The sequence below is a fragment of the Anomaloglossus baeobatrachus genome, chromosome 11 (assembly GCF_048569485.1).
Source record: "Anomaloglossus baeobatrachus isolate aAnoBae1 chromosome 11, aAnoBae1.hap1, whole genome shotgun sequence".
Lineage (NCBI taxonomy): Eukaryota > Metazoa > Chordata > Amphibia > Anura > Aromobatidae > Anomaloglossus > Anomaloglossus baeobatrachus.
In genome coordinates, this window is record NC_134363.1 from 121,553,331 (window position 1) to 121,568,618 (window position 15,288).

A 15,288-nucleotide genomic window follows, 5' to 3' on the forward strand; every position below is an offset into this window, starting at 1 on the left:
CCATATGTAAATTCAGTAGTACAATCTATGCAATTGTATTATGCAGATCTGGGGAGTAAGATGGTAACTAGTGACAGATTCCCTTTAATTGCACTGATGTCAATGGAGTAGCATCTCCTGTAGCTGGACCACTGCAGTGTAAAGGATGACCAGGGGGTCCGGACATGTACTGGTGCATTACAAGGGTGCATTATAGGGGTGCTACCACCTTCATCTGTGTAATTTTCTGAAGTACTAAAATGAGAAATTACCATGATGAATCATCCAACACAATACCCCTCCAATAGCATGACAAGAAGCAAAAGCCCCAAAAGGAACCGCATCCAACCCCCTCTCGATCTCCCAGCACCTGCCGCACACCACTATAAAGGCTCCCATGGTTCCTCTCGGGCACCACTGACACCTGATCCCAACATGAATCACAGGACGTCAATCGGATCAGGTTTACATTTTATTTATTTTTTGTCTTTTTGTTTTATTATTTAAAACCATACACATCAATAAGTGGACTCCAAGAGCCCCTTTATCAAAACCTGACGTACCCATTACTGTACAGTAATCCAAGTTTTGAGAATGAGACTCTTAACTGAAGAAGGGCACCCTCTGCCCCCCCGGGCACGCTGACGTACAGATCAGGGCGCAGGCATGGCTGTTCACAAAGAAGGTGGGAGAGGGGCACCATTATGTTGGCCTTAAAACCTGTTTTAATTGATAGGGTCCTTATTTAACCCTGATGAGTACAGAGCCCATCGCCACCCAAGGACCACCAAAAAGCTTCCTCGCATTGAAGGTGGAAATACCAGTCAGCTTTTTAGATCCGGTCCACAACGGAGTTTTTTTTATACCCCCCTTGCTCGTCTATTCAACCCATCTGAAGCCATTCATTAATAAATACGTGCACTTAAAAAGCCTTGATCCCGCACAGAGGAAGGGAGGAGGGAGGGGCAGGTGAGGACTGTTATATGGACTAAAACAAAACGGAGGGTGGTGGGAGGACAGCGTCTTGTGCTCACTGTCCCCCACTATTAAATCAACAGACACGACTCAGCTGAGCTTGTGGAAGTACATGCTGTTTGACCCCAGAAAAAAAAAAAAAAGGCCTCGAGTAAACAGTGTTGGGGTCCATATGCGATTTGTGGTATGTAATCCCCCCAGACAATGGAGAAGAACGTCAGCGCCTCTCCAAATAGCAATCGTCAGCACCTCGAATTACGAGGCTGTCCATACAATGGATGCTACAAAGAAAATAAAAATCATCTTGGGCTCAATTCCATCATTTTTTTAAGAAATTGATCAGATCAGAAATCAGTTAATAAAAAAAAAATATTGTAAGGCCACCAAAAAAATGATGAAATGACTCGTGGTGGGTCAAACTAGGAAATAAGGAAGTCTCCCAACATTAGAATTAGGTTTGATGGCAAAAATCATGGGACAAGAAAGGGACAATTATCAACCTAAGGAAATCCCAGCTGCTCCATTATAGAGGGAAGTAAGAGCACGGTGAGGTATGGCAGAGCCGGGCGGCGGCACAATAAGTACTATGTTATGTGTGCACACAAGCGCTCCCTCCCAGAGGCAACAGGGGCAGCAGCAGGCCGGGAGGCGCAGGACCTTGCATAGCTCTTTCCACATCGGGAGCTCAGCTTGGATCATTTTTATTTTTTATTTTGTAGTAGTGGAGGAGGGGTGCCGAATGTAAATGGAGTGACTCTTGATAAATGAGCGATGAGAGGAAACATGGCAAAGGATGAGGGGGTAGAAACAGGTGGGTCAGATGGATGGCGGGTATCGCACTCAGAAGCTGCGGAGTTCTATTTCAGGCAGCGTTCAAAGTAGGTGGATCCTATGTAGCCCCCCCGCATGGACCGCTGCACGTTCTGTTCAAACAGGCGTCTGTTATTCTGAAGAACTTCAGCAGCTTCTTTATTTAATGGGTCTTCGGGGTTTGGCTCCTACAAGGTAAAAGCAGAATCAATGATGGTCATGGCTGCAGTGACACCTACAGGCAGAAAACCGCATTACACAGTCCACGCTACAAAAAAAAAACAAACAAACCCCCCCCTTCAATACACACATTAATTCTGTACTTACCAAGAAAAGATACTGCAGGCCATATATTATAGAGTTTATTGTGAGTACAGGCTTCCAGTCCTCCCTGTGTGAGCACAAACACAAAAATAAAGGGTTGAAGGAGTTAGTCCAACATTGTTAAAGGGAATCAGGTGATTTTCTAGTACTATGCTAATGCTATCCATCTTTAAAGGGAGGCTGTCACTTGATTTTTCCCTTTTGAGCTGCGGCCACCACCAGTGAACTGTTATATACAGCATTCTAGAATATTGTATATACAAGCCCAGGTCACTCTGTATAATGTACAAAACACCCTTATAATACTCACTTAATGGGCAGTCCGGTTTGATGGGTGTTGCTGCTCTCGGTCCAGCACCTCCTCCATCTTGTGCAATCACCGTCCTCGTTCCCAGCCCTGTGTCCATGACTCGCCCTGCGTCATCCACACAGGCAGGCATCGCGCTCCTGCTCAGGCACACTTTGATCTGCCTTGCTGGGGTAGAACAAAGTGCTGTAATGCGCAGGCACAAGAAAGGGTCAAAGACCACCTGCCCACTGCAGTACTGTGATCTGCCCTCAGCCGGGCAGATCGATATGAGCATGCGCAGGAGAACAATAAAGGCCTCTCTGAATGACGCAAGACTAGTCATGGACACGGTCTGGGCAAGAGGACGCGACGATTGTACAACATGGAGGAGGCGCCGGACCGAGAGCAGTGACACCCATCAGACCTGACTGAAACCTAGGTGAGTATTATAAAGGTGTTTTTTATGTTATACAGAGCTGCCTGGGCTCTTATATACAGTATTCTAGAATGCTGTATATAAGGGCTCACTGGTGGTGGCCGCAGCTTATAAGGGAAAAACCCAATCACAGGCTTCCTTTAATTAGGGCTTAAGGAAACCTTTCAGGATCAATAAGTTTTATAGCTCTATCTTATCCTGTTATCCTGCTGTAAGCTCTGTAGAATTCAGAGTCTTGTGCACACTAGCCAAATGTATGTAAATACAATTTACACATGCTCTATTCCCTTCCCAGTGCATTCACAATCACTACTGAGAACTATGAGGGAGCAGCAGTGCAAATTCTGTTCACATTTACTATCACTAAAGCCAGCACTGAGAGGTGGGAGGGGGACGGGCCGAAACGGAGGGGGGCGGGCCGGCGCCGAGGAGGGGCGGGAGGGATTTATCTCCCTCTCTCCTCCATAGCCAGCTATTGCCATTCTCACCCAGTACACCAATATAATGCGAGTGCAGTGCGATTTTTCTCTCGCCCCATAGACTTGAATGGGTGCGAGAGAAAGAGTCTCGCATTGCAGTTGCAGCATGCTGTGATTGTTTTCTCGGTCCGATTAGAGCTGAGAAAATAAATCGCTCATGTGCGCTGACACACAGGCTAATATTGGTCCAAGTGGAATGCAATGTTTTATCGCACTCCACTCACTCCGATTTTCATGCAGTTATGTCTCAAGCCTTACTGTTTCTGAAAGGCCTCCTTAAGTCCTATTTAAAGATACATAGTTACATAGGTTGAAAAAAGTCCATCTAGTTCAACCTTCCTCCACCAGTTCTACATTTTGTCCCCAAGTCACTTATAACCCAATGTTGTGTACTGAGGAAATCATCCAGCCCTTTTTTAAAAGCTGTTATAGTATCTGCCATTACTACCTCTTGTGGTCGGCATTCCACAGTCTGACTGCTCTAACTGTAAAGAACCCTTTACTATTTAGGTGTCGGAATCGCTTTTCTTCCACTCGCAGTGAGTGCCCCCTGGTCCTTAGTACTGTCTTTGGAAGAAATAAGTCATGTGCCAGTCCTTTATATTGACCACACATGTATTTATACATATAAATGAGATCTCCTCTGAGACGTCTTTTTTCTAAGCTAAACATATCTAACTTTTCCAACCTGTCATCATATGGGAGGCCTCCATTCCCTGTAATAGTCTAGTTGCCCGCCTTTGAACTAACTTCTGAATGTCCTTTTAAAATGTGGAGCCCAAAACTGGATCCCATATTCCAGATGTGGCCTTACAAGTGATTTATAGAGGGGTAACAATACGTTGGGATCACGGGATCTAATCTCTCTTTTTATACACCCCAGAATCTTGTTTGCTTTAGCAGCTGCTGCTTGACATTGAGTGCTGCTGCTCAGCTTATTTGTAATGAGAATACCCAAGTCCTTCTCCTGTTCTGTAGTCCCGAGTTTACTTCCATTTAATGTATACGCAGTTATAGGATTACTCCGTCCTAGGTGCATTACTTTACATTTATCAACATTATATCTCATTTGCCAAGTATCTGCCCATTCTGACATCTTATCCAGATCTTTTTGTAATATTGTACTATCAAGATCAGTTTTTAATATCCTACATAGTTTGGTGTCATCAGCAAAGACTGACACGTTACTATCATTCCCATCCACAAGGTCATTAATAAAGAGATTAAAAAGAATTGGTCCTAGCACAGATCCCTGCGGCACCCCACTGCTGACTCTAGCCCATTTAGAGAAGGTACCATTTATGACTACACTTTGTTTCCTATCTTTTAGCCAATTCCTTACCCAGTTGCATATAGTTTCCCCTAGTCCTTGCTTCTGGAGCTTCAGTATAAAGCTATTATGTGGTACAGTATCAAATGCCTTTGCAAAATCCCATGAGCTGCATTACCAATATCCAGATTTGCACTTACCTCCTCATAGAACATGTTGGTTAGACACGACTAAAATTAGTATTGTACTACAAAATCACCTGACAGATTCCCTTTAAATAGTTAAAATGCAAAGTGCTTGGAAAAACTTTGCAATTTATTTGCTATTACAAATCCTCTCTGTGGGGATGTTACATTTTTTGTACTGCTTGGTACCTATGCTACTGGTCATTGCAGGTTACCATAGGTGGACAGTCTCCTATACTAGGGGCATGTGCTGTTGTGAGGCTGGCCGGGGTTAGTTCCCCTGCACTCCTCCATTGCTGCCTCCGCTTGTAGTATAGTAGAGTGCACAGACTGGAGCAGTGGCTCAGTCATACCGTTGTTGCTCTGAGCTGTCACTTGTCTCCAAAAGATCAATGTTGAGAATGACCGTTTAGAGGGAATTTGTCACCAGGATTGTGCTCCCCCATCTGAGAGCAGCTTGATGTAGAGACAGAGATCCTTATTCCAGCGAAATGTCACTTACTGAACTGTTTGCTGCAGCTTTGATAAAATTATTGCTTTTCTGCTTCAGATCTGCTAGATGTCTGAATGCGGAACTCTGTATATCTCCACCCACACCACCGATTGGAAGCTTTCTGACTACACTGTGCATAGGCAGGAAGCTGCCATTCAGGGTACAGGGCAAGGTTACATAGAGCTCATGAATATGCAGGACTACATACAGCAGGTTTACTCGTCCTCGAGTGATGATCTACTACTGACAAAATTGTGATTTTAATCACAACTACATCAAGCAGCCAAGTAAGTGACATTGCTGGAATCAGGATCTCTGCCCCAACATTATATTATATTGCTCTCAGATTAAGTGGCAAAAAACTGGTGACCGATTCACCCTTAATGGGAACCTGTCAAGTGATTGATGCCATCCTAACTGTGAGCAGCATGAATTGCAGCCAGGAATATCATTTTCTGAATTGTTCCGGCGTTTGAGAAAATATGATGTAAAGATCTGGTTGTGTTCCATACCTTAGAATATTTAGGCAGACGTTACCCTCTAGGTCTATGTTTGGATGATATACCATTGTCTCACACTTCACTTTTGGCGGATCGTGAGGGTAGCCCTGTCCAACCTGCAGAAGAACAAGTAACACAACAGTTAAATGCAATGACCGATCGACCGCACATATAACACCACTGTGTTCTGTCACCGCATACAATCGCAAGCAAAAATTTATAACATGACAGGTTCCCTTTAACACCTGTATAGAGCCAAACAGGCAGCGTGCAGTCATTAGGAAACATCTTCAAAGAGAGTAAAAGAAAATCAGATGTCGTGCGCCCATGTAGTCAATCCAGACACACAATCCCACAAAGCCCAAAGAAAGGTGGAGCGTGTCTGACCACCAACCGCCACCAGAAAACCGTCAAGTGCACCGGGGCAACACCCAAAGTCTATCAAACAGTATGCGGTCTAAAGGGTTAAAATTAAATGGTCTTAGTAGTAAAATAAATAAGGAGCATACAGAAGCTTCCACCGCCTGTCGATGTGGCTGGGAGTTTAGGAGTTGTGGATCTTGCTGGAATGAGGAAGTAGGTAAATAGTGGTAGAGGGTACGGAGGTGCCGACCATCTTATATTACCTGCGGCGTCACTTGCTGCAAGTCCGCACCGTCCGGGCACTTCCATACACTGTACTGTCAGCCCTGGGGTATTTTTGGTTTCAAGACATGTGTATTTAGAATTTTTCTGGTGGCTATTTGTGGTCTTTGGGTTTTAGTATTTGGTGTCTACTACTAGCATGTTATTGTCAATCCATACGGTCATAATTTTCGACAAGTGGCCGTAGGAATTCAAGAAGCACATATAGGCTGAGCCACAGATTGGTGACCTCTGCCAGAGACACTGTCAGCCAACAGCATTAAATCATCAGAATCTGGAGACACAAATACAGCATGTATGTTCCTGTTCTTGAAAGAAGATTTAGACATCTTCAGATAACTTACCTTAAAACTGAAGACAAATTTTCCGCCTTTGTAGAAGCCCTAAAGAAAGAAATGGAGCGATGACAATTAGCTGCAGAATACTCATCACATTTACAACCATCGTATATGGCAAGCTAAGGCTCTCCGGGAAAAATAAGATCAATATCTCATAGGCTTCAGCTTTAATCGTCACAGACCTGTATCTGAAACATTACCAAAGCTTTACTGGAGCCGTCTGGCATTGGCTGACCAACCTACAAGCAGCTTATATGGCACCCTGACAAAATATTAATAGCATGTAGTAAGATGTATTCAGAAAATAGAACCATTTAAATTAATTGTTGTTTATTTAGGAGGATGATATATACAGGAAAGTATCAGCCCCACATCTGAAAGGGGTTGTCCACTACTTTTACATTGATGACCCATCCTTAGGATAGGTCATCAATGTCTGATCGACCGAAATCAGACACCCCACATACCCGCCAATCAGCTGTTCTTGGTGCCGCCGCTGACAGCATGTGGCTGGGAATGCTCAGTTTTAAGCTGTCCCGTCAACCGAGAGCGGTCGCAGCAGGTACTGCACATCTAGGGGTGGTGGCTCAGTGGTTAGCACTACAGTCTTGCAGCGCTGGGGTCCTGGGTTCAAATACCACCAAGGACAACATCTGCAAGGTGTTTGGAGTGTGGGAGGAAATCCACGGGAACATACAAAGACATATTGATAGGGACTCTAGATTGTGAACCCCAATGGGGACAGTGTTGTCAATGTATGTAAAGCGCTGTGCAATTAATATTATTATTATATCTCCCTCCTATTGATTTGAATAGAAGGCAGTTGTACAGTGCCCAGCCGGGGGTGCCGGGTGTTGGACCCCGGCCGATCAGACATTGATGACCTATTGTAACGATAGGTCATCAATGTTTAAGTAGTGGACAACCCCTTTAATTGAATTCAGGTTTCTGAAGCAGTCCTATTGCCCCTGGTAGATAACATCAGGCCCCCTCGCCTCCTGATCCCCGCTATGCCCTCTACCTTTACTAACATGTGACAGTATGGATGGTGGTAAAGCACTCACAGATACCAGTGCAGTCCTGTAATAGGAGCCACCGGTGTAACATGTCAGATCATGACATTTCTTCCTTCCTGAATCTTCCCCATCACCTGTGAGTGATATTTTTGAGAAGTGGAAGGAACCACAGCAACTCAGCCACGAAGTGGAGACCACGTAATGTGACAAAGCGGGGTCACCAAGTGCTGAGGAGCAGAGGACAGAAAAGTCACTAACACCCTGCCGACTCCAAAATTGCAGAGTCCAAACCTCTGTGGGTATTAACATCAGCACAAACTGCGCCCGGAGCTTCATGGGATAGGTTTCCACAGCCGGGCAGCTGCATACAGCCTTACATCACCAAGCACAATGTATCTGCTCTTCTGGATGATTGGACAAATTCCAACAATCACTATAAAATGTTGTAGAAAACCTTCCCAGAAGAGCAGGGGCTGTTATAGCTGCAAAAGGGAGTAAGAAGGAGGTGGGGAGGGGAAATCCATAGTGAGGTCTATGGATGCATAATGGTATGTTAGAAAAGCTGAGGTAGGTGTGATGTGAAGGAACATACATTATATATATATATATATATATATATATATATATATATATATATATATATATATATATATTTATCATATATACACACACACACACACACACACTGTGTCCAATACCACCTATAGCGCCGCCTGGGGGAACACAACGGAGTTAGCATTTTTATCTCGAAAGCGGAGCGATAGAGAGAAAAAAGTGAATTACAAAGTTGTAGGGCATCATCAATTCAATATGAATCGACACCTTGCATACAGAAATGCTATGATTAGAACGTGTAAAACTCACAAGGCTGCGGACGTGAAGCGATACTTCATGGAGACCTTCCTACATGTCATTGGGTATGGTGGCTGCAGGGAGTGGCCTCCACACTCACCTGACCTGACCCTATTGGACTTCTTTCTGTGAGGTCACATCAAACAGCAGGTGAATGCGACTCCTCCACCAACATTGCAGGACCTACGACGACGTATCACAGATGCTTGTGCAAACGTGTCACCTACCATATTGCACAATGTGCAGCAAGATACAGTATGCTGTCCAGACTCCAGATGTGCATTGCAGCTGACGGGGGCCACTTTGAGCATCAAAGTTAAATGAGCGCCATATGCGTGACCAGCATTCAATGTTTTGGGGGCATCATGGGATTCATATCATAGCATTTCTGTATGCAAGGTGTCGATTCGTATTGAATTGATGATGCCCTACAATTTCAAAATTCACTTTTTTTCTCTATCTCGTTCTGTTTTCAAGATAAAAATGCTAACTCCGTAGTTTTCCACCAGGTGGCGCTATAGGTGGTTTCATTGCGTAGCGCATGGCTACTTTACTATACCTAGACACCACTTCTATGCCTATAGCTGCCGCCGTTCTCAAGTTAATGGCGGTGGACAAACTGTATATATTATATATATATATAGTGGACTCGTCCATGAGACGTGATAAACCTGCACCATGGCTGTGTCTCCAGGCACAATGCGCTTACATCCGACCTACTATTGTAAATATTAGGTAAAAAATGAAACCTTTCCATCGGTGCCTACTGAAAAGTGTCTCCTGTGATTCAATGTTCAGCGTCTGGTGCCCAAGATAAGACCCAGTGAAAAGTTACATGGACGCTTTTTATTAATGCACTTATTCATCTTTCCCTCGCCAGTTAACAGATTGCTGATCCAGAAAATTATAAAGAAAAACCTTCTATGTATTCCATAGCAGCAGCCGGCCTTCTTATCACAAGCGCAGGCTGCTCTATAACCACCTAGAATCTGGCTGCTGCTGCAGAGCGGACGAAGAGCACAGCGCCCCCAGCTGGGAGCAACAGCCATTACATGGGAGCACAGAGTGCTGCTGGGCTGTATGCGACCTTCTGCATACTGAGTGCTCAGGCCATACTCACACATCCATCTCGGTCTGATACACATATGAAGCCATCAGGTTCTGGTCAGGAGATCCACAGCACCCTGACAGCAACCGGCCCCCGGCCCATTCACCTGTAGTACCTGAGCAGGCCACTGAATCATAGGTGCGCTGTTTCTGCTAGCCACAACTTTGTTTTGTTTTGTTTTTTAAACTGACTCCTTTAAGAACCCGATTAACCCTCTAGGGACCAGGAATCCTCCCCCCCATCCCTTTAAGGAGAATTTTTATTTTTCCAAAAATAAAAAAGGGAAAAAAAAAAAAGCAATGCCACTTAAGTTTTTATTTATTTTATACGAATCATCATAAATGAATATATAAATTTACTAGAGAGGTGGATAGAGTCAATGGCAGATATGTATACGTTACACTTCATTGGTTTTAACTGGAAAAAATTTAAAAAAATTAAAAATGCAAATTTGTGCTTTTATTTGATGCAGCATAAAATCATGTCCACCAGTTTTCTGTGGATAACCATCAGTGACAAACCACATTGGAATGGGGAAAATCAAGTGAACTGAGCATCGCACATACGAGGCACACTGATCAGCCGGCCAGAGGAGGGAAGCGGAGCCATCAGGGATCATCTGCAGAGGGGGGGGGGGGGGGGGGGGGGGGATTTCTTCCTTTTTTTAACACAGTGGGGGGAAAGCATAATGTGGGTGCTAAAAAGGACAAGCAATAGTAATGAATTGGGGGGGAGCAGCAGGTGGGAGCAAAGACGTGGGGATCGCCGGCTGAGCAGACAGATGGAATGGGGAAGGCGCAGAGGAATGTGGGGGGATGGGAAAGACAACATGAAATTGTAATAAATTGAGAAAGTTGGGCACAATACAGGGACTTGTAATGAATTGGGAGAATAGACACAGAGGCCAATTGATTTATATTTTTCTTGGCTGGGGAAAATTGACCAATTATAGCTTAAGGTGTTATCCAGGACTTTTGTTTTTTTTTTTTTTGTTTGGGGCAGGGAGTTGCCAACTACCTGCCCGATCTGCACAGGGACCATCTATGTCGGCTCAGCCGGTGATTCCCTGCTTCATTTCACATCTTGTCAACAGAGCAGCTCTCTCTCTCTTCCGCTCTCCTCTATCAATGAGTTATCACTGCTGAAGTAATGGTGATTGATAGCCAGCTCCTTGCAGTTAGGCAGCAGAGAGCCAGCTGTCAATCAGCTTGTCAGCGTAGACCACCCATAAACAGAGGAGAGCGGAAGAGAGAGAGCTGCTCTGTCAACCAGATGTCAGTGGAAGCTGCAGAATCCCCGGCAGTAGTGGTCAGAGAATGCTCTGATCCGGCAGAGGTCTGTGCCAGGCAGTTACTTAACTACCTGCCTATTAATTTGTAGCCCCATAAGCAATAATAAAATAATAATATTCACAGATAATGCCACAGTGCTGGCTTATCAATTTATGATAGTTATATACTAGTGGTGTAGTGCATATCTGCATGTAGGGGTGCAGCATTGGGTACTTTGTGTCTGTTGCAGCCAAAGTGGTCATGTAGGCCCAGCCTAAATTTAACAACTCTGCACATGCCCTAACACTATTCTAAGAGGCCCCGAATTTCATCATAGTAGAAGACCCTTTCTATAGATGATCTGCTCAGAAGTTATCCTGCTCACATGGAGTAATGTTCCTGCAGAACGGTTTTATCACCCAGTGGACTTGATAGAACAATGAATTGCTAGTTATGAAAGCAAAAGCAGGTATAACGCACTACTAGACGGGTGTCTCCAATAGGGTGGACACTCAGTTTATGTATATACTTGTACATTACTGTGTCCTAGTAGTAATAGGCTGCTGTTCCGGCACCTACAGGAAGTACACACTAACAGGGACTAAGGTCAGGCAGTCCTGGGGCTCCATGTCACCACATCAAGATACTTACCTCATCGGGACAGATGACTAGCTTGAAATTAAGAAGGTCGTCGTGGTCTGAGAATTCTATTTCACACGTCTTCGGCAAATTTAGTTCATTAATATCTGAAATACAAAACAGCAACCTTGTGAATGCAAGGACGACATAGTGCTCTAGAGAAGAAGCAACTGGATGACCATCATACTTGTCAGGCTACAGTTGTGACCAAAGTTATGAGACTGACACACAGTTTGATTTTCCAATCGTATTTACCGTATTTTTCGGACTATAAGACGCACTTTTTTGCCACCAAATGTTGGGGGAAAGTGGGGGGGTGCGTCTTATAGTCTGAATATAGGGCTGTGGCCGGGAATGAGGGTGCTGCGGTGGAGCGGGTCATCGGCGGCATGAGCAGGCTGTAGCAGCGCCTGCCGTGACCATGTGGACCCGCTCATTACATATGCACGCCCATCATCCCGCCCATCATCTCAGCACTGAGGCTGGAGCTGACAGGTGGGCGGGGTGATGGGCGGGGGGTGCGCGCACAGTAAACAGTTATCATGTTAGTCTATATTCACTGCTCCCCGTGCATCATCATCAGCGCGGGGGGCAGTGAATAAGTATGGCATACTCACCGTCCCCTGCAGCTTCGCAATGTTTTCCTGTCTGCCGGGTCAGCTGATCTGTGTAGAGAGCGGTGAGCACAGCGATGAAGTCATCCCTGTGCGCGCTGCTAGTCACGCAGGTCAGCTGACCGCAGACAGGAGGATGAGCGATGCTGCAGGGAAGTGAATGGTGATGGCTCCACACAGATCAGCGGCGCTGCTGCCGCCACAGACAGGGGGAGGAGCAATGCTACATGGAGCGAGGAAAGGCGAGTATAAATGTTTATTTTTTTTGTGTGATACAGGATACAGGCAATATAGCAGGATGAGGGTATATAGCAGGATGGGGCCATATAGCAGGATGGGTGGGGGAATATAGCAGAATGGGGCCATATAGCAGGATGGATGGGGGTATATAGCAGGATGGATGGGGGTATATAGCAGGATGGATGGGGGTATATAGCAGGATGGATGGGGGTATATAGCAGGATAACGGCATATAGCAGGATGGCGGTATATAGCAGGATAGCGGTATATAGCAGGATAGCGGTATATAGCAGGATGGCGGTATATAGCAGGATGGCGGTATATAGCAGGATGGCGGTATATAGCAGGATGGCGGTATATAGCAGGATGGCGGTATATAGCAGGATGGCGGTATATAGCAGGATGGCGGTATATAGCAGGATGGCGGTATATAGCAGGATGGCGGTATATAGCAGGATGGGGCCATATAGCAGGATGGGGCCATATAGCAGGATGGGGCCATATAGCAGGATGGGGCCATATAGCAGGATGGGGCCATATAGCAGGATGGGGCCATATAGCAGGATGGGGCCATATAGCAGGATGGGGCCATATAGCAGGATGGGGCCATATAGCAGGATGGGGCCATATAGCAGGATGGGGCCATATAGCAGGATGGGGCCATATAGCAGGATGGGGCCATATAGCAGGATGGGGCCATATAGCAGGATGGAAGCATATAGCAGGATGGAGTACATATACAAGGCAGGAAGATCATTACCAAGATGGGGTACCTTAGTAGATAATTTGGGGACATTACCCCTTAAACAGTGTCAGCAGCAGATCCTCGCCCCATAACAGTGTGTCATGATCACAATTTTTGCTTAAAATCTTATTTTCATATATTCCTCCTCTAAAACCAGGGTGCGTCTTATAGTCCGAAAAATACGGTAGATCTTTTACTCAGATATGTCTATGATTACTGAAGTACAATTATAAACACTTCATAAGTTTTTACACTTATTTACAAATATATGAAGTTTATGTAAAGACTGAATATTTAGTGTTGTCCCTTATTACACAGGACTTCTGGCCTTCTCCCCAGCAGCTGGTTATTGGCTTCTGGGACAGATCCTGACTGATGACCGCACATTCTGGTCTCATCAGTACTTGGAGTTTATCACAATTTCTGGGTATATATTTCTCCTCCCGCTTTTTGAGGAATGACCACGTTCTCAATGGAACGGAGATCTGGGAAGATTTCTGGCCATGGACTTTTGTGCTGAATTCATGAATTGCGTGCGCCATTTTGAAGAATTTGATGCAAAAAACATCAGCAAATAAGATAGGACCCAAAAAGAAAAAAAAAATGACACTAATAAATCGCAAAGTATGAATCAGGCCCTACGTGCTTAGTTTATACCGTTTGGCCCAGCGCGATCCTCAAACGTTTAGAGGACACAGAAATTTTCACTCATCTTTTCCTCCCATTTTTCAAAAAACAACCTTTTTAGTTTTAGGTCTACATAAATGGTTTTTGCAGGATGAGCTGTCTTTTTGAACAACACCATTTATTATATCATATAATGCTCTGAAAAATGTGAAAAAAAAATCTTACCACAGTGAAAGTAAAAAAAAAAACAAACAAAAACATTGAACCATTGTTGTTTGGGTTTTCTTTTCACATCGTTCATTGGGTTGGTGATCTGATATTTATTAAGTGGTTAAATAGATTTAGAAGTAGATAAAAAAAAAAAAAAATTTACATTCAACCCATAACATTTTTTGCCAATGTCACTGTGTGAAGGCTTGTTTTTCTGCATACTGAGCGTAAATTTTTCTTGATACCATTTTCACGTGACATTTTGATCGCTTTTTATTGTATTTTTTTGTGTGGCAAATGAAAGACAGCATTTCGGGCGTCTTTTTCTATACTAAGAGTTCAATTTAAATAATTTTCCATTGATAGATAAAACTTTTATGGACATGACAATACCAAAACACGTTTATTTCTTCAAGCAGGCCATGTAAAGAGCAAAAGAGCACTGTCAGTGATTGACAGCAGAATCTAAATAGTTAACAGCAGCAATCAGCTCTTGCTGAGCTGTAGTAACTAGAGTGTAATCATTCCACCATTGAGCTGTAACTAAATGAATAAAGACATTACATATACACATACATAATTTATATATATATATATATATATATATATATATATATATATATATATATATATATATATATATATATATATATATATATATATATATATATATATATATATATATATATATATATATATATACATACACACACACACACAATGCAAAAATAGGAGCGGAACTTAACCTGTTGTGGTGCAAAATCCTTCTAATCAGTCTCACCTGATTCCAATGGACAGCAAAAAATGTGAAGGCAGCACACAGCTTCAACTTGAATGAAAAAGCATATATACATATATATATATATATATATATATATATATATTGATATATATATATATATATATATATATAATGTGTGTATATACACACACACCGTATTTTTCGGATTATAAGACGCACTTTTCCTCCAAAAAATTTGGGAGGAAAGTGAGGGGTGCATCTTATAATCTGAATGTAGCTTACCGGGGTGGTGGAGAGGAGTCGCAAGGGGCTGGGGAATGCTGCCACGGCTGTGCAGTGTCAGCAGCTGCTGTGCAGGGTCTCCAGCTGCTGCAACGGCTGTGGCAGCTGGTGCTGCTGTGCGGGGTCTCCGGCGGCTTTACTGGCGCTGCAGGTTGGGCAGTGAGGACTTCAAATAATGCCGCCCGAAGTTGGTGCGTGGCAGTTGGAGTTCTTGGCTCA

General features: G+C 44.0%; 1 protein-coding gene across 1 annotated transcript in view; it reads right to left on the bottom strand.

Annotated features, from left to right (window-relative positions):
• Positions 1–438: 438 nt before the first annotated feature.
• The window catches only part of UBE2M (ubiquitin conjugating enzyme E2 M), a 28,221-nt gene continuing 13,371 nt past the window's right edge, over positions 439–15,288 (bottom strand). The window contains exons 2-6 of the mRNA XM_075328738.1: positions 11,622–11,716; positions 6,730–6,768; positions 5,753–5,856; positions 2,092–2,155; positions 439–1,952 (exon numbers count right to left, since the gene is read on the bottom strand). Coding sequence (XP_075184853.1) covers positions 1,812–1,952; positions 2,092–2,155; positions 5,753–5,856; positions 6,730–6,768; positions 11,622–11,716 — 443 coding nt within the window. The 3' untranslated portion in view covers positions 439–1,811. The remainder of the gene's footprint in view (positions 1,953–2,091; positions 2,156–5,752; positions 5,857–6,729; positions 6,769–11,621; positions 11,717–15,288) is intronic.